Source organism: Leptodactylus fuscus, chromosome 8 (assembly GCF_031893055.1).
Source record: "Leptodactylus fuscus isolate aLepFus1 chromosome 8, aLepFus1.hap2, whole genome shotgun sequence".
Taxonomy (NCBI): Eukaryota; Metazoa; Chordata; class Amphibia; order Anura; family Leptodactylidae; genus Leptodactylus; species Leptodactylus fuscus.
Window position 1 is genome coordinate 28,598,318 of NC_134272.1, and position 20,675 is coordinate 28,618,992.

Consider the following 20,675-nt stretch of genomic DNA (forward strand, 5'->3'; position numbering starts at 1 on the left):
TGTTCGCTCATCTCTACTAGTAACAGGTTGGACCCCCTTTTGCCTTCAGAACTGCCTCAATTCTTCGTGGCATAGATTCAACAAGGTGCTGGAAGCATTCCTCAGAGATTTTGGTCCATATTGACATGATGGCATCACACAGTTGCCGCAGATTTGTCGGCTGCACATCCATGATGCGAATCTCCCGTTCCACCACATCCCAAAGATGCTCTATTGGATTGAGATCTGGTGACTGTGGAGGCCATTGGAGTACAGTGAACTCATTGTCATGTTCAAGAAACCAGTCTGAGATGATTCCAGCTTTATGACATGGCATTGCATTATCCTGCTGAAAGTAGCCATCAGATGTTGGGTACATTGTGGTCATAAAGGGATGGACATGGTCAGCAACAATACTCAGGTAGGCTTTGGTGTTGCAACGATGCTCAATTGGTACCAAGGGGCCCAAAGAGTGCCAAGAAAATATTCCCCACACCATGACACCACCACCACCAGCCTGAACCGTTGATACAAGGCAGGATGGATCCATGCTTTCATGTTGTTGACGCCAAATTTTGACCCTACCATCCGAATGTCGCAGCAGAAATCGAGACTCATCAGACCAGGCAACGTTTTTCCAATCTTCAATTGTCCAATTTCGATGAGCTTGTGCAAATTGTAGCCTCAGTTTCCTGTTCTTAGCTGAAAGGAGTGGCATCCGGTGTGGTCTTCTGCTGCTGTAGCCCATCTGCCTCAAAGTTGGACGTACTGTGCGTTCAGAGATGCTCTTCTGGCTACCTTGGTTGTAACGGGTGGCTATTTGAGTCACTGTTGCCTTTCTATCAGCTCGAACCAGTCTGGCCATTCTCCTCTGACCTCTGGCATCAACAACGCATTTCCGCCCACAGAACTGCCGCTCACTGGATGTTTTTTCTTTTTCGGACCATTCTCTGTAAACCCTAGAGATGGTTGTGCGTGAAAATCCCAGTAGATCAGCAGTTTCTGAAATACTCAGACCAGCCCTTCTGGCACCAACAACCATGCCACGTTCAAAGGCACTCAAATCACCTTTCTTCCCCATACTGATGCTCGGTTTGAACTGCAGGAGATTGTCTTGACCATGTCTACATGCCTAAATGCACTGAGTTTCCGCCATGTGATTGGCTGATTAGAAATTAAGTGTTAACGAGCAGTTGGACAGGTGTACCTAATAAAGTGGCCGGTGAGTGTACGTACAGGACAGTACATTGAATGCTTGACAAAGACATAGTTTTATCTTCTGGAAGTAATATAGGTGCTTATTCAATGACTACAACCAAAGATCTTGAAAACTGTAAGAAGTTATACTGGAGTACCGTATATACTTGAGTATATACCCGACCCGAATATAAGCCGAGGCCCCTAATTGTATCACAAAAAACTGGGAAAACTTATTGACTCGAGTATAAGCCGAGGGGGGAAATGCAGCAGCTACTGGAAAATTTCAAAAATTAAAATGGTGGGAGTTTTTGGGTGCAGTAGATGCTGGAGAAGGGGAGGGGGTGTTTTGGTTGTCTGTCTGCCCCTTCCCTGAGCTTGAGGACTGGGTTTTTTCCCCCACTTGGAATTCAGCCTGGCTGAATATAGGGGATCTGCAGTGCTCCTATTAACCCCTTCCCGACGGAACAGGAGCACTGCAGATCCCCTATATTCAGTAGACCTGGCACTGTCAGACACAGGGATACCTAATGTGTATGTGTGTCACAGTCATTTTCTACTTGTATATGTATTCTAGGGAAAGGAGCGATTTACACCTTTTATTTACTTAATTTTTTTACTAGATTTTTTTTTTTAAAGCTTCTTCTTTTTTTCCACTATCTTGAGAGATTCTATACATTACTATTGTGGCTGGTTATAGACCCCCCCCCAAAAAAAAAAAAAAAAAAAAAAATGCTGTTTTTTCTTTTTGGCTTGACTCGAGTATAAGCCGAGGGGGTCTTTTTCAGCACAAAAACTATGCTGAAAAATTCGGCTTATACTCGAGTACATATGGTAATTCATGATGCATGTCTCCTGCAGAGTGCACATACGCGGGGGGGGGGGGGGGGGGATTAGTATTTTGTATTTTGGTATATAGAGTATCCATCAGATACTTGTACACCTGCTGTCTCTTATATAATGCAATTTATTCTCTGCTCACATACAGTATGTACTGATCCTTTGTATGATGGATCCCATTTACTTATACACAATCCCACCTTGGCAAGAATAGCGCTGTTCATTTACTTTAGGTTGTAGCGGTGACACTTTCACTTACCTTCTGATATACAACTTCAGAGCATTAGACGGCTGCAGAAGCTATAATGTACTAATGGCACCAAGGTTGTTACAGATAGCATTGCTACAGCTACTGTAGGTACTTAGAGTCAGAACCATATCACAAGAGCCCAAAGGGGTACTCAGGTAAATAACAAGCTATCCCGTATTCACTGATGATGAGAGCAAGGGACTTGAGTTTCCCATCTATATGGAGCAGTGGCCGAGCATGCACACTGCCATTCCTTTCAGTCTCCATCAGTCCCATGAATAGAGTGAAAGTGTGCTTGTCAATTTAATTGGGGATTTGGGAACTCTGTTTTCAGGACTGGAAATTTCAATGTATCACCTATTCATAGGATAAGGTACATGTCAGACGGGGGCGCGATTCAGAGCTCCAATCAAGACATCTAGGGGGCCCGAAAAGCCTATTTACAATATAAGAAGACATTAGTGTTATACAAAGAATATGGTGAGGGTCTGTTACAGATTTTGCATCAGTGCCCCGGAAATTCTAGTTACGTCTCTGTGGTCAACCATCCAGCCCCAGAGGTTCTACTGAATCCATGCCCAAGTGCCACTATCTATCCATCAATGCCACTGAATTCATGCCCTGGTGCCACTATCCACCCATCTATGCCACTGAATCCACAACCTAGTGCCACTATCCATCCATCTATGCCACTGAATCCATGCCCTAGCGCCACTATCCTTCCTTTTATGCCACTGAATCCATGCCCTAGTGCCACTGTCCATCCATCCCATTGATTCTATGCCCTAGTGCCACTATCCTTCCATCTATGCTACTGAATATATGCCCTAGTGCCACTATCCATCCATGCCACTGAATCCATGCCCTAGTGCCACTGTCCGTCCATCCATGCCATTGAATCCATGCCCTAGTGCCACTGTCCGTCCATCCATGCCACTGAATCCATGCCCTAGTGCCACTGTCCGTCCATCCATGCCACTGAATCCATGCCCTAGTGCCACTGTCCGTCCATCCATGCCACTGAATCCATGCCCTAGTGATCTACACAGCTCCATCTATAGAACGCAGCAATATAGAAGCCGAAAAGACCACACAGCAGGACAACGCGTTTCATTTCATCGATAGTTTTATTTCCCAGTAATGTGCAAAATAACATGTTAGTGTTAATCAGAAAACAAGGTTAAGAATAAATTAACCCCATCACTGCCAAGAAATCTGTTAATGTTAAGCAGACCTTGAAGGATACAAAGGGATTAACACAAAGAGAAAACAAAAATAAAATCAGAACATAATATTAAATTATCACGTCAGTTCAGAAAGTTAGCACATTATATCTCTCTTCATCAAATACATTAAAAAGATAGCTTTTCAAAATAAAAGCCGTGCTCTTCAATAAATAGATTTGTATCTTATCTTGCTTAGAGAACACACAGCCCCCATAACCCTTCTGACGCCAGGGGGGGAGGCCCATGTCCTGAGTCCTGTTCCCACCCAGACAGGTGTATCAATATATCCCTCCAACTAAGGCAGAACTCACTCAGGCAGTAAAAAGCATATACTACAGTATATATACTACAGTATACTGCCGTCTTACGGGAAGGGACTTGGTCTGAAGCTCCCATCCGCCTTGGTTACGTGTCCGTCCTCCTGGCATCAGAATAGTTGAATGAGCACATTAATATTACACTCAAGCAAAGTACCAAAGAGACGTAGGTAGTCGGAGGCAGGAGCTAGAACTACACACAATGAATTCTAACACCAGGACAGGTTTACATCAGAGTAGAACGCTGCATTATTAACCAAAGGTGCAGGATTGGGTTAAATGCCAACAGAGTACCCGTCTACTGATCTACCAAGCAAAGGTCCAACAGTGCAGCTGTCCATAGGGAATAACTTGACAGATCATGGGTTTCATCTACTTTGTCCTAAGCTTTTATTCTAGAATATAGAGAACTATGTGAGCCAAAGCATTCCCGCTCATCGGGTACTTTACAGGGACAACCACAAGAGAGCCGCAGGTCATCGCTGTCAGGAGCGCGCTAGGTGTACCTGGGTCAATGAGCTTCCGTTGTGAGGACTACAGCCTGTCCAGGTCCGTGATCACAATGCTGGTGCCCACTACAAGCCATCTACTCTGGATTTCGGGAAAGACTTCCAGTGATGAATGAATGTTCTTCTATGGCATTGCTAAACTGATGATTCACTTTTTATTAGACTCCTCGTATATCACATAATGGCTTTCATTTCTATCCATGGCTACACACGTCAGGATCAGACATGGTTTGTGTCTGGAGGAAAAGTCAAGATCAAATGAAGTTGGGAATATTCCTTCAAAAGTAAGTGTTTTACAGCTTCCTCTGGCTTTGTTGCAATGAACAGATTATACGGTCTATATGGAATATTACCATTCACGAGGTGAGGGAAGCGTTTCGGCTAAAGTGGTACCCTACCCTGACTGCAGCTGGGCATCATTTTATCAGTCTCCAATGTGTTTTTAATTTTAGTACATTAGTACATTGAAGGAGTTTGAGAGATTAATGGATATCCTGATACCGGCGGCCATGGCGTCAGAAGTACACAGTGTACAGAGCCAAGGTGAATGTGAGCGGAGCTGCAGTCAGGAAAGGTCATCAGTATCTAAATCCTGGAATAGTGCTATAACTGCTCTGGGTTTTGTTGTGCACATCCTGATATTCTACTATTGAATCACTTCTCTTTATTGTAGATTAGTTCTACAGGGCGGACAACAAATCTGTCTTACCCTTGTGTGGTTGGTATGGGATAATGGATGATGGAAGAATAACGTACTTAACCCTCGTACACATATGCGTTCGGTATTCCGTTCGTGAAGTCTGCATGGGGACTCCTTGAACGGAATACTGAACGCAACTGCAGGCGCTGTGCAGTGAAAGCACACGGACCCCATAGACTATAATGGGGTCCGTGTACTTGCCGCGTGCTGCCTGCATGAATCATGCGGACAGGAAAGTAGATTGTGAAGTACTTCCCTGTCCACATGATCCCTGTGGAGATCTGGCGGCAAGCACACGGACCCCATTATAGTCAATGGGGTCCGTGTGCTTTAATTGGTACATAGCTTACAGTTGCGAGTCTGCGGACTCCCCCGGACAGAATACCAATGCAGATGTGAACGAGGCCTTACCTGATGCAGAAGATGCTAGAAGCTGTGCCCATCTTATTGTGTTCAGGAAATGTGTGCCCAATAGGGATTTCTGTATCATGAAGTGGCCCCCGATGCAGCTCATTTGGGTATTCTATGTGCCAATACCAATTGTTCATGATACATGTTGCATGACGTTTTGCAATTGGTTGAAAAGGCACTCTACCATCATATCCAGAAAACAATATACATATACCACATGCTTCCCCTCCTATAACCATTGCACAGCTGACACCCGGTCTGGGTTCATTTAATGTTCACCTACAGTTCTCCTGATGTGATCTTGTGTTACACAACTTCATTGCCAAACAATATACTGTACGCTGCTTTTGCTGGCACAGGAATTTCTGGAAAGTGCCCATCAGAATTACCTGCTCCATACAGTAGGCCTCTATGACATATGAGATACAACATGATGGCCGCACTCACGCACAACACTACTGCCCTCCGCCAACAGTATCACTCCACTGGTGGGGAAAGATACAATGGACATTATTCATTTCTGAAAATGAAATCTCTGACTGAGCGTTCTAGGCAATAGATACGGTGTGACAGGCGATGGGCGGCCGATAAGCATAGCCACACAAGGGAAAAAGTCCTGCTTTGCCCTGTATGTTCCAAACAATATACGTATGGACTGTTATGGGGGCATTGTGTGGTTCTTCTGCCCATCGTAAATGGCATTTTATTTATGATCAAAAATCAGAACTAAATCTTTTGGATGCAAATTTCTGAAGGATTTTTGGAGTTTTTCTGAATTACTGTGCCTTAAAGTTCTTGCTCCAAACATCTGGCATGCCAGTTTTATTTGGTGAGGGTCTTAAGAACCCCATGGATCGCTAAGACTAAGGGATACCAGTGCTCAGCTGTTGTGACTCATTGTTTTTCCTCTCCTCTCACCGGAAAGTCGAATCTTAGGTGCACAGTTTCATAGAAAGTCAATCTAAAGGCGTCTATGTGGGGGATAATAAGCTTTCAGCAGTGCACTCACTACACATACTATGGAGGCCGACTCCTGTCTCTCTGATTTTGAGGTGCTCATAGCACTGGGAGAAGGAGGACGCTAGTCTTGAAACTTGAACTCCTCTCCTGACATTCTAAATCTTTAGTCACATGTCTGACCTTGCTCTACTCTTACTGCTTATCCTTGGAGTAGAGCAGGGTCTGTCATGGGACAAACAATTGGGACATCAGCAGGGGAACCGGCCAAATCTTCCACCACCTCTATGTCACTAATGTTTAAGGAGTCAGGAAAAATAGCTGCGCACTGAACGCTTGGATCAGCTGTCTCTTGTGTAGTCGGCATGACTGATGTATTAGCAGTTAAGTATACAAAAGCTGAGAGTTATTCCTACAACAGACTCTTATGTATAAGTTGTATGTGCTTGGTTCCCTACTGTTTTATTAACCCTTAGATAATATCGTCAGGATTTCTCACATAAGTACTATCGAGGTGTCTGTGGGATTCCTCTATTGTCCCCCCTTTTTTTAATTTAAAAAATTCTCTATTTTGCTCTTGGCTTTGCATTATAAAAAGCAAAAATTTTATAAAAAGTCATTTCTGGCTCGTTTAGGCCGAGAAGGACCAGGCTGTGTATTCATTATCGTGCAGAGGTCACCAATTTCTAATCTATAAATGGAATAACAATAACTAATTTAATTAATTGAGTTAGTTAAAAATATGCAAATCTATTCTCCAGGATTTAATTAGGAGAACAGTGCCTCTGTATGTTGCCCTCTAGAGGGTAGCCTCCTTAACATCATGCATGACTCAGATAATAAGCCTACTATTTCTATTCCAGAAAGAACAGATTCCCAGCTATGGACAGCGCTGTTTCGGTCTTTTGGACCTCCTCAGCATAGCGCAGAGATACTGATTTGGCCAAATCAGTATCTCTGCGCTATGCTGAGGAGGTCCAAAAGACCGAAACAGCGCTGTCCATAGCTGGGAATCTGTTCCTTCTGGAATAGAAATATTAATTTGGCAATTAAATCCGCATCATGATAGAGTCATGCATGATGTTAAGGAGGTTGCCCTCTAGAGGGCAGAATACAGAGTCACTGTTCTCCTAATTACATCCTGGAGAATAGATTTGCATATTTTTTTTACCCAGAATCCCTAGTGGAGCAGGAATGACTTGTAAGTCTCTGTACTGCCTATGTAGGCACACATTCTCCCTAATGTGTACGATTGTCCCCTGACCATGAGTTAGTTATGTAGCATGTCCATAATCATTAAAATAAAGTTACATACTTACTATTGTGTGTCTCTGAGGCATCGGTAGGTTTTCATGTCATCATAACTAACAAAGCACTAAACAAATCTCCACCAAATCAACACCACACGCTCTGTTTCTATTGGTTGAGAGGTAAGTGGGTGGAGCGTCTGATCAGATACTGGAATATGGAATTATGGGGGTACAAAGATTGGAAGGTGTATGATAGACACCATGATAGTACTTACGGGTTAAACTGCTTGGCCACTGAAGAGTAGTCACGACCACTCCCACATATACAGTAACATTCAGCTATGAGGGTTGTGAATAAACCAACTATAGTCACTTCACTTCAATAGCTAAAGAACACATTCCCAACTTACATATAATGGTTATGTATATAATCCAGGGAAATGTAAAACATGTGCGACTTTTATTTATTATCCCCTGATTTGGATCAGTAGCCTTGAGCTATCCCATGTACGATGGAAGATTATTCACTACAGTACAGGACTCTTAGGAGGACACTGGCTTCCAGCTATTATACAGCTATGTTTTTTACTTTAACCCTTCTGTCATTATGAGCGAGTACTATTGGAAAGAGCAGTTTCGATTAGCACGCTCCCATAGAAATGAATGTACGCAGCCAGCGCCTGGCCGCTTAACCCCGCGCGCGCTGGCCAGCTCCATTCATTCCTATGGGTGCGTGCTATTCGAAACTGCCGTTTCGAATAGTACTCACTCATCACTAGTCATTACCTATGTTACTGTGTAGATACTGTAGCCATGCTTCAGTCTTCTAGCTTTTGGTTCACAATGTGCATCATGAATTTTATAGGACCAGTGAAGTGAAACCAGTTCTATTCACATTTATCAAGTCAATGACATTTGATGACATTTGAAAGGGTCTGTCTGGGTCAATAAACCCCTATACAAATACAATATTGGGGCACTCTGAGTTAAATTAGTTCCTCTTTTGTGAACTCCACTACGGTAGTAAATACAGTAAATGGACCCCAGGTTGGAGGTGGACCCCACCAATCTGATATGGATGGTCTATCTTAAAAGGGTTGTCCAGTTTCAGAAAATAAATGTTATTGTTTGTGTAATGAAATATTATACAACCTTCCAATATGCTTTCTGTACTAATTCTTTAAAAGCTATTTTTGTGACTAATACACAGGAATAGCCTTAAGAAAGGCTATTCTTCTCCGTGCCTCTGTTCGGTATAAATCCCGGTTTTCGTCAATATGCAAATGAGTTCTCTCATAGCACTGGGGGTGTCCCCAATGCTGCGAGAGAACTCTCCAGCGCCGCCTCCATCTTCTTCAGGAACGGCCTCTTCGCGCGTCTTCTTCCGGCGCTGGGGGTCAAACTTCTAGGCCTTGGGCAGAGCCGACTACGCATGCTCACAGGCCACAAGAAAATGGCTGCTTACTTACTGTGTAAGCGGCCACTTTTTTTGTGGGTGCGGGCATGCGCAGTCGGCTCTGCCCAAGGCCTAGAAGTATGACCCCCAGCGCCGGAAGAAGACCCCATTCCTCAAGAAGTTGGAGGCGGCGCTGGATTTTGATCAGCCAAGAGGGCAGGTTATCAATACTGTGAACCTAGGAAACCCCTATAAATTGAGAATCTTTTCTATTGCTCATAGGCGTAGACAGCTCCGTGTACATTGGATCTTTGCACGATTGCACTCATGGAAGAAGGAGACTGCTGCTTCACATGGGCTAGCGTTGTACCTAAGCGACTAACAAACACATGTTGTGAGATTGAAGAACATCCCATAATCCATGTAACTCAGAACAAAAACCTTGTCTCCGGCAGAGGTCTCCATACTAGGTATTAGAAAGTGAAATGTTAGAATGTTAAATTATTACTCGTGGTGAAATCACGAAATAAATGGAAAGTCAAAGGCTGAACATCTTGATAGAAATGGTCTCTCATAGAATAGCTAGTATTAGACGTATGGCGGCTGCTTGGTTTCTTTGCCCATGTATCTTTGTGAAACCTGAACATATTTGGTTCGTCGTACGAGCAATCTCTGCATTTTACGTACTACTCGCTACATGACTAACTAGACTCTGCTGCTCCATATCAACACATCACAGAGAACTGAAAGAATACCTTGCCTCCAACTTGTTATACAACGTGTCCTTCATGTACTGCCAAAATGATGTCAGATGTGATGAAAGCCAGCATGGTGCACATCATGGGTATGAAATGGCACGATTTGTCATGTGGAAATGTTCAATTCCAGCCTTTGTGGTCAGTGTTAAAAAATCCTCTTCACACATTCATTCACTGTTACAAAAATTTGTAGGCATAATTGTGAAGGTGAGGTTGAAACAGTAACCACAATACGCGCTGCCATCTCAGTTTGGAATGTTTCCTTACTCGTGGATATCGCACTACCCTTCTACACCTGACAGCAGCTCTGGTGGGCCAAGCGGCACGCAAGGTTGTCTTCCTCACAAGCGGCCATTTTCTTCCCCGGTATCCTTCTCTTCAATGGCTTCTAGGCCTCGTTTGGATTTTGCGTCAGTCGCTGTACTTGAAGCTTTGCTTAGACCACTGGATAGACAGGCCTGTTGGATCTGTCTCATGTTCTCCATTGCTTCATTTTTAGCATTCTTGAGTAAATCTCCCTGACCCTAAAAATAAAGAAGAAAAAAGTTCACCAATGAAGCCATATTTGCTATTTTTATTCTGTCTGGACCTGTGAATGACATATATCATCTGATCGGTGATGTTACCCTGAGCGTTCCAGTCTTATGTTTATGAAAATCTGTTCAGCCATTCCAAAGATATAAGCCCTTTTAGTGTTGATGCAATTCAGGATATATTGGCAAGTATAAGTGGAAATACTGCATGACATCCAGCACATAGTGACCTGGGCCCCCAAAGAAACCATAGTGTCTCTAGTACACCCTGATTTGTACCTAAAAAGGGCTTATATCTTTGGAATGGCTGAACAGAGTTGGATAAACTAAACCTCAAAATGCTCAGGGTATCAGATGATGTATATCAATGGGCTTTTCAGACTTGGTGACAGGTCCTCTTTAATAGCATTTCACATAATATAGAATACATCCCTAGTTAGTAGAGATGAGCGAGTATTACTCAATCGAGTAGGTATTCGATCAAATACTACGGTATTCGAAATACTCGTACTCGATCGAGTACCACTCGCTATTCAAATGGTAAAGTTCGATACAGAACCAGCATTGATTGGCCGAATGCTATACAGTCAGCCAATCAACGCTGGTTCTTCTCCTACCTTTAGAAGTCTTCTCCGTGCAGCTTCCCCGCGGCGTCTTCTGCTTGTAGTGCGGGCATGCGCAGTCGGCTCTGCCCAGGCCTGATGCCTGGCAGAGTGAATTCAGAGCCGGAAGATGCCGCGGGGAAGCTGCACGGAGAAGACTTCTCGGAGGATCCAGCCCGACCCTCACTCGTGGACTTGGTAAGTATAATTTGATTGAATGTTGCCTACTCCTGAAATGAGCATTTTCCCCCCATAGACTATAATGGATTCGATATTCGAATATTGAGGTACTACTCGAAACGAATCTCTAACATTTTACTGTTCGCTCATCTCTACTAGTTAGCAAATTTTAGATATACACACATTGCATAATTAATTCCATAAATAATTACTATTCATAGGAGTCAATGTGTTTCCTAAAGGACAATATATACCATACACAATATATAGCATACATACAGCCTTTCTTGTCCATGACCACATTATATGACCCAGACGCTTGTTCACACCTATCATACACAACATTAGGCCAATTTTATGGCTGTTAAAAGATGTTTGCTTGGTAGTCAACTGGACAATCTGAAATTCACTAAATTGTGAATTTGACCCCATGTTTTTTTTTCTAATATAGCATGCGCTTGGGGTGGGGGATGTTTAAGACTCTTCCAACCCATAATCCTCATCCTAAGCAGTTTTTTTTTTTTCCAGATACCCTATAAAAGTGTAATACCACTGTGGGCATCAGGCCTTATACCCTTTTCTGTAGAAGACACAAACCTATCTGGACCTAATTTCATACCAACATTATGATGGAAAAAACACCAATATGTCCTAAATCCACCCTAAAGCCATACACACACCAACATAAGGGAATCAGAAAAACCATCAAAGCATTTTGTGTGAGCTCAAGCTACTAAATTCTCTGTACAACATGCAGTCCATTAACTTAAAAGCTATTACCATTGTGGTGCTTCTAGGTTTGCTTTGCCAAGTTTCAGCTTTCAAGAGTAAAATAGGCATGAAATATATATTTTAATGGCTGGGGAGATGGATCTACTTGACGAGACCAGCCTGAAATATTTGGGTTACTAGTGGTTGTTACCACATGGTGGTGCCAAGTGCCTACAATACTGTACTTTACTGGCTGGCCAGAGATAAGAGCCACAAATTAGAAGCAGCAGAGAGGACGGACTAGCACTGCCAAATTATTAGATCAGCCCTGAGGTCAGCGCTTGTGCTCCTGATCATTAACCCTCGCCTGGGAAGGAGCTTCAAACAACTCAGATTGTTTACTCGTAGCCTTTCAATAAGGTTTATGACACAGTATAGCATTTTCTTTGACACATCCAGAGCACTTGACCCTTCAGACATGACCACCAGATCACCCAGTCATTCCTGGGATCCTATTTTTGGTGCATAGTTTTAGTATTTCCCCCATTGAATTGTCTCTACCATAATAAATACAGTACTGCGTTGTCTACCATAAAATGCATTGGGCTTATTTTGGACCATAGTGCAAATCTAGGAAGTGTGAACAGACCAGCGGAGAGGTGCGGCAGGGCATGCTCTCCAGAATGTGCAGTCCATAGGGACAATCTTGTTATATTTTCATTTTTTTTTATGTAGATTGTGAGCTCCATATAGGGATCACAATATACATTTTTTTCCTATCAGTATGTCTTTGTAGAATGGGAGGAAATCTGTGCAAATACGGGGAGAACATACAAACTTGTTGCAGATGTTCCTGGCAGGATTCGAACCCAGGACTCTAGCGCAGCAAGGCTACTGAACTAACCAATGAGCCACCATGTTGCCCCTAACCTTGTTATATTTTTGTAATCAATAGAAAAAAAGTACAAGAACACTCCCTGAAATAGGGATTGTGGGTAAAAACAACTACATCCTCTTCAGTACTTACCACCCACCTCGCCATGCATTTGTACAGCAGCTGTGCCGGCATCACAGCTCATCTCATTGACCTGATCAGAAATGAGCCACGACCAGGCCATGTGACCAATGAGAGTGACATCACATGACCTGTGAAGCAGAGGCTGATCCACAGGGTCCTCGTTGTCGGACCCCCACAGACCTTCAATTGATGATCTATTCCAAATTATTGGATACTGATGTCATCTAGATGAATTCTGAAATTACCATCTCAGTTTCTTTCCAGGTTCACTGTATGTTTGTGATTCTCCATATTTTTACCAATGCATAGAAAATCAAATTTTATGGATATGCAAATCATTCTGCAAGTGCACGAGGGGCGGGACTGATTTCTGGATTTCCCAACAGAGAGTCGCAAGTCTCTAGATCTCTGGAATCGCGGCCCCATGCCATCCCCTTTAGACTCTGCCAGTGCCACGGCTGTCTATAGGCAGTGGCAAAATGGCCTAACCCAAAGCACTTGCAGGACCTGAGAGAATCCCCTGAACCCTAACATTGCCATCAGTCTGAGAGCAGAAAAACTATGCAAAATGCCTAATTTTCTAAGGTGTATATTTTGGGAAAGCGGTGCCCAAAAATAGAAGAACTGAATGGCTACAACCAGTGTGATCTATAGAATAAGAAACCAAAGCAGAGTAATACTAAAACAGACTATAAAGCATATGACTTGTTTCTTCTGATCGTAAAAATCCATCTGTAGTTACATAACAGTGGTCAACATAGGAATCGCTTTATTTCAAAGGAACTCCAAAATCTCATGTTCTCTTTCCAACGTGTGTCTCTTAGGAAGGAATCATTACTAAAATAATCCGTGTAGGACCCTTGGGTGACTGCCTGATGACGCCATGCAAACAAAATCTGCACTCATAGGCATACAAATGGAATCACCCAGAGAAAAGGTTATTTCAGGACATGTGATCATCTGCAAACATTACATAGCCCTTTAATCGTCCCCCACATTCTCCAACCTAATATTTAAGCATTCTTAAGTCAGAGGATATTGTATTTAACATATCACACATCATAGAGAATCTAAACAGAATCCAATTTACATTCATCATGGAAATAGGAATAAAGCAAACTAGCACTAATGTGTTTTTACAAGCTCTAAGCTGCGCCTCCGGGCAGATCTATTTATGTGCATGCTACATTGAATTACGGTACACAACAGTTGCATGACTTCACCCCCAACCCCCCATATATAGCCATCCTGAAAATGATTTAGAGATACGCAAGTCAACCTACAGTCAGTATATAAGGGAAGTAATGATGGTTTTAGTCAACATGAGGAATGGCGGATTTTATAGTACATATGGGCAAGAGAGAATGGGGCATAAAGCAGATTAACGGGGACTCACCATGAAGAGAGCAACATGATCAGGCTAAGGCCACACGTTGGGGAAACGCAGCTTTTTTTGTTGCGTTTTTTTGCGCCAAAACCAGAAATGGATTAAGCAGAGGCAGAAGTATAAAAGCCACCTATATACTTCCCATCCCTTTTGTAGCCACTTTTGGCTTTAGCTCAAAAAACCGCAACAAATACTTCCACAAAAAAAGCTGCATTTCCACAACGTGGGGCCTTAGGCTGAGGGAAACAAAAGATGTAAGAGTAAAGAGAGCTGTGTGATAGAAGAGTAAAGAAAAATGGAAAATAAAGAAGTGGGGGTAACGGTACATCTCTTCCTCCCCTCAATGTAGACACATGGCAGTACTGTATTCAATACTGTCCCACTTGTACAAGGCTCGGTGTCCTCTACTCCTGGAACCCTTTAGTTAAAGTGCACAAGTATTTTTTGGTGCTTGATGACAATGAAGACGTTATGGGTAAGTGGCCCAATTTTAACTTCTCTTTAGCGAAGGAAGGCTCAATGGGAAGATGGAGGGGTAAACAGCTGTTACTCTATATGGCAAAATCTGTGACACTTTTTGGAAATGGGGAAATGCTGGCACTATGGCAGGGAACAGGAAACTGCTTGGTGGCTAGAAATGGAGGACTTTGTGGTTGCCTATAGGGCTTGTAAATGGACCATGTGACCAGCAGTGAGGACCTTGTGGCTGACAAGACTGTGGCTGGCACTGAGGAATTTGTGACTAACACTTGATCGGCCCTACATGGGGGTCTATGACTGGCAGTGTTACGAGTCTATGTGAATGGCACTGTATGACGGGGCTCTCTCTTATTGATAAATATGTCAAATTTGATGTTTTATTCATTTCTCCTCATTGTCAGCATGCATCCACTGACTGCTCTGTGCAAAGATCCAGCTTTAGCTAAGGACGGATTACAGGGTTTAGGATAAATCTATATTATTTCTAAAGAGTAGGCCGTCCAATCATGTTATATTTAGAGTCTTAGGTTGTGACAGACAATGGCTTATTTCAGACAAGAGGGAAAGGGAATTAAACACCCTTTCTATGTTGTGTTTAGTAATGACTTAAGAGCCCAAATCCAGAGGCTGTCTATGTGTGTAGGATTAGGAGGACTGAAGGCAACGGCGGAATACCCGAGAGGAATCTAGGATGTTACATACATTCATTTATCCAAATACATTCATTTTTCAATAAGGGTATTCTTGAGATCTTGCATATTGTGCACTCGTGTCCCTACTCTGTGCAACTGTTTCCTACGGTTATAAGCAGTTTACTTTGCTGCTATACCATGGCCAAGATCACTTTTCCAGATAGTATACTGTAGCTCCCCAATACTCCACTGTCTCAAGAGAAGTCCATAGGATGGCTGTACAGCCCAAGAGTTGTCCCATTGAGCTCCCAGTCATCCTCTTCAGCACAAGTCAATAGGGTGGCTTACAGGTATGCAAAGTCATCTGAAAGCCACTCCATTCAACTTCCCCTTCCACTCTAAATATACAGTTGAAACCCTGGAATTTCCATATAAATGCCCAAACCTTATCGGGTCTTTGAAAGCGCTCGAAGTATTCCGTCCACATATCCTGCAATACCAGGCATTACAGACCAGGAAAAACGATGGGTATAACGTCGAGAATAATCCTTTAAGGTAGATTCTGTGCTGTATTATGGTCATGGTACTTTCTAGTGCAGAACCCAACACTATTATAATATAATAACTGGAGCCAAGTCATATCTCACTGCATTTACCAAGACTATAGGGTAGGAAACCTTGACTGGCCAATAATGAGATATCATCAAGATTAGAGATGAGCGAGGAGTATTCGACTGAGTAGGTATTCGATCGAATACTACGGTATTCGAAATACTCATACTCGATCGAGTACCACTCGCTATTCGAATGTAAAAGTTCGATGCAGAACCAGCATTGATTGGCCGAATGCTATACAGTCGGCCAATCAACGCTGGTTCTTCTCCTACCTTTAGAAGTCTTCTCCGTGCAGCTTCCCGCAGCGTCTTCCGGCTCTTCATTCACTCTGCCAGGCATCGGACCTGGGAAGAGCTGACTGCGGATGTCTGCTTGTAGTGCGGGCATGCACAGTCGGCTCTGCCCAGGCCCGATGCCTGGCAGAGTGAATTCAAAGCTGGAAGATGCTGCGGGGATGCTGCACGGAGAAGACTGCTCGGAGGATCCAGCCCGACCCTCACTCGTGGACTTGGTAAGTGTAATTTGATCGAACGTTGCCTACCCCTGAAACGAGCATTTTCCCCCCATAGACTATAATAGGGTTCGATATTTGATTCGAGTAGTCGAGCATTGAGGGGCTACTCGAAACGAATATCGAACCTCGAACATTTTACTGTTCGCTCATCTCTAATCAAGATCTGATTTGCAGAGGTCTGACACTTGGGACCCCCGCAGATCAGCTTTCTGAAGAGAACACAACTTTAAGGTGATTTCTCTGGCCTCTTAACTGAACTTCAATCATTACCTAGCGGTGCTTGGTTTTGTAGCTTATACCCATTCACTTGAACGGGACTGAGCTGCAAATAGGTCATGTGACAAATAAGATGTTACTGGCCTCAATGAGCACCACTGCTGGTCTGAGTCTTATTGTAAACGTGGACCATTCCTTTAAGTATCAAGGAATTCCTATAAAACTATATGGTCCGTATCCTTTATATGGCACCCATAGCCATAATTATGGCATCAAGCATTACACAGTGCACCACACGATGCTTCCAGAGGAGAATACATTGCCCCATAGAGGCACCATATGAATCAAGACAAAGCACCGAGGCTGTAGCGTCTCAGTGCCTGTGAGACGTTGTACAACATCAGTGCACGTGACCTAATTTGTAGGAACACTACGATTGACAGAATTTCATCTAGAGTATTAGCTTATGTAACACGTTAAACAAAAACCTGTTTGTAAGGAGTCCAGTTGTGACATTTGTGGCATTAAAAATCACTTACTCTTTAAGCCATTTCACACATCTCCCCAATCATGTGTTAAGATCCCCAGTATGAAAAAATATCTAAATGTGTCTTTGATTCAGAGCCTGCGGCTAAACAGCTCGAAGCGTTAATTGAATTTCCATTCTTTTTCACCAAGCCAAAAACACCATTAGGAAACAATTAGAAAAAGTCAATTAATTGCACATTTACCACAATACAAGACAAAGATCTTGCAGCTATGTTCTTTTCACATTAGTGTTCTGTTAATATTCTCACCTCAAAACATGAATAGGAGCTTTCTATTATGTCCCCCCTATTCATTATAGAAAAACAATGGCTGACTATGATGCCCAGGGAAGTGGAGAATAAACTGTGTATGTGCAATGGGTGGAATGCTAGGTGAAAGCTACCAAGAGCTGGAAATAGGGAAGCCAGGATATCAGAAATGATCTGCCTCGGGAGCAACACGGTGGCTCAGTGGTTAGCACTGCAGCCTTGCAGCGCTGGAGTCCTGGGTTTGAATCCCGCCAGGAACAACATCTGCAAAGAGTTTGTATGTTCCTCCCGTGTTTGCATGGATTTCCTCCCATTCTACAAAAAGACACTGATAGGAAAAAAAAAATTATATTGTGATCCCTATATGGGGCTCCTAATCTACGTAAAAAAATAAATTATCTGCACCGATAAAATCTTCACCCCAGAAGTCCATCAAGCTGTCAGTAAAATCTCACCTCCTTGAGGGGAACATTTGGACAAAATTCTTCCTGAAATCCACTATCATATAGCATATAACTCCTAGCATCATAAATCACAGGCAGGGACTCTGGCCATTATAGAAGCAAAAAATTAGCTCATAATACCAGCCTTAAGGAATGACTTGGAGGTCTGGAGGTCCAATATATGTGTTGGTAGAAAAGCCTCATACACACGGCCATATTGTTGGCCAAGGTGGTCCTGCTTGCCAGAACTGGTCTTCTTAGTCAATGAAAATGGGAAGAAGGGGGAGCTTGTGGCTCGTCCAAGGGTTTACAAACCTCAGTTTCACCATGCACAACGCACATGCCCTGGCACATGCACACCACCACCATGCACATGCCCTGGCATCCCACAGTGGACTCATCTCAGGTGACACAGACAACTTCAAGTTTGGATTCCGATTCCTTATGTAACTGGCAGTGAACAGTGGTATGAAACTAAGGTTTGGGGCCCTAAACTCCAGCTGCTTAATGGCATACTGGTGGTTAAGTAGTCTCAAACACAAAATGAGAACCAAAAACAGAACCAATATAATTAAAGCGGTCTCAAAAAACACTGCAATCATAAATACCAAACAACTCAAGACTCGCAAAATATAATAAAATATAAATAATTTATTAATGAATCTACATAGTACAAATCAAAAACAACAAATGAAAACAGGGAATACAAACAAGGGGAACAGAACCCCCCACCTACATGGTGACAGTATAATACCTTACCCTCCCACAGATGAGGACTGAGAAACCACCCCTAATATAGATGGAATATCAAGAAATGGGACCAGTATCTAGTGTGGTAGTATATATAAAGTAGTCAGTAAGTATTCAAATGTGTCAGTACTGACCAAAAAGGCATAAATAAAGCCAAAATTACGCTCCAACCACATACCAAAGAATAAACTCAGAGGGCGTTTCAAGTTGTCCCACGGATGCTGAACTGAGAGTCCCCCCTGTTGTGATATTGTTTGACCTGTGACTATGTCTGTATCTATGGGTATGCATGGATATTTCCTCTGAGTTTAGTCTCAAACACAGCCTGACATGTTCCCTTTAATGCTAAAGCCCCACGTTGCAGAAACGCAGTTTTTTTTTGTTGCAGTTGTATGAGCCAAATCCAGGATTGGATTGAGCAAGAGGTAGAAATATAAGAACTTCCTATATATTTCCCTTTCCATTTGTAGACAGACATTCTTGGTTTTGGCTCAAAAAAACGCAACAAATCTGCAACAAAATAAAGCTGCGTTTCTGCAACGCGGGGCCTAAAGTGTAAAGTTGTAAAGTGGTTTTCCTGCACTCTGCCTGCTTATCTGCCCTGACCTCTGCCTGATTACCATCTTGAGTCTGGGCCACCTACCCTGAGGTCTTGAAGCAAGTAGTAAAAATATCCAGCGTCTATTCAAGATCTACAGATATAAAAGTATACAGAAAATGTAACTTTTATTCACACAAATAAAAAAAAAAAGTTACAAAGTAACTTAGTGAAAAGAATGTCTCAAATCCCATTGAAGCGATGCGTTTCAGGGCGACTTGCCACTTCCTCATGGAAGCCATGGATTCCTCTGACACCCCTGTGTAATCAAAGAAGCAATCTGGGCAGCATTTATGTGAGAGAAGGCCAAGAGAGATGAGTCAAGACCTTCACTGGAAACTGGTCAACCATGGCCAGTAAAAATACTCAAGAAGGTTTGCATCATGGCATGGGCTTAAAGGGGTTGGCCACTTTCAGACCAATATTGACAAACAAATGTATAATAAAAAGTTATACAATTTTCCAATATACTTTCTGTATCAATTCCTCACGGTTTTCTAGATTTCGGCTTGCTGTCATTCATTCTGTTACTTCTAGAGGATAAAACTCTGACCATGGTCATGTGACCATGTGTCCCAGGTGTACAGCTGATTACCAGGCAGATGTCTGATTATTGTGCTGTGAATATAATGAGCGGCACCTGTGTGCTCATCACATGACCATGGGCCGTAAATCACATGACCATGGTCAGACTTTTATCCTCTAGAAGTGACAGAATGAATGACAGCAAGCCGAAATCTAGAAAACCACGAGGAATTGATACAGAAAGTATATTGGAAAATTGTATATCTTTTTATTGTACATTTGTTTGTCAATATTGGTCTTAAAGTGGCCAACCCCTTTAAATATGTATGTGTATGACTAGCAGAAGTCCTGGACCTGGTGTGACCCTGTGATGGAACATAGGATTATGTGGGTCTTGGGCCTACCTTCAGATTACTTTGTTCTCTGCAGGTCCAGCTGGGGACTTGTATAGGTGATACAGCCTACTGGCACTTGGGTATTTTGGCTTACACCTTTGGTACTTAGGCTTATTCTGGAAATTTTGCCCATGAGCACATCTATCCAACAGAAGTGGTTAGACCTAGCGGACTACAAATAATATATTGTAATGGAAAATGTATTTCACCCTGAAAAGGATGTGTCATGTTCTATTTGAGTGTTCATTACTTATTCATACATTTATACATCTTAAAATATTATAGCTTCTATAGCATCATGGTTGGCACAAGAACAATATCTATGTCAATAGAGGAAAAGCTGGTGTAGGTAAGAAAACGTATATGCTTTATCTAATATGTGTTTGGATCCTTTGCGATTTCCAGGATCTCACCTTGCTACTCTGAAAATACACCAGATTTATCACAGTGACTGATACTGGACGGTATATCTAGACTAGAGTATCTTTA

At 42.7% G+C, this 20,675-nt stretch overlaps 1 protein-coding gene across 1 annotated transcript in view; it reads right to left on the reverse strand.

Moving 5' to 3' along the window:
* Nucleotides 1–9,121: 9,121 nt before the first annotated feature.
* PLCL1 (phospholipase C like 1 (inactive)) overlaps nt 9,122–20,675 on the reverse strand; it is a 202,425-nt gene continuing 190,871 nt past the window's right edge. The window contains exon 6 of the mRNA XM_075284047.1: nt 9,122–10,314. Coding sequence (XP_075140148.1) covers nt 10,132–10,314 — 183 coding nt within the window. The 3' untranslated portion in view covers nt 9,122–10,131. The remainder of the gene's footprint in view (nt 10,315–20,675) is intronic.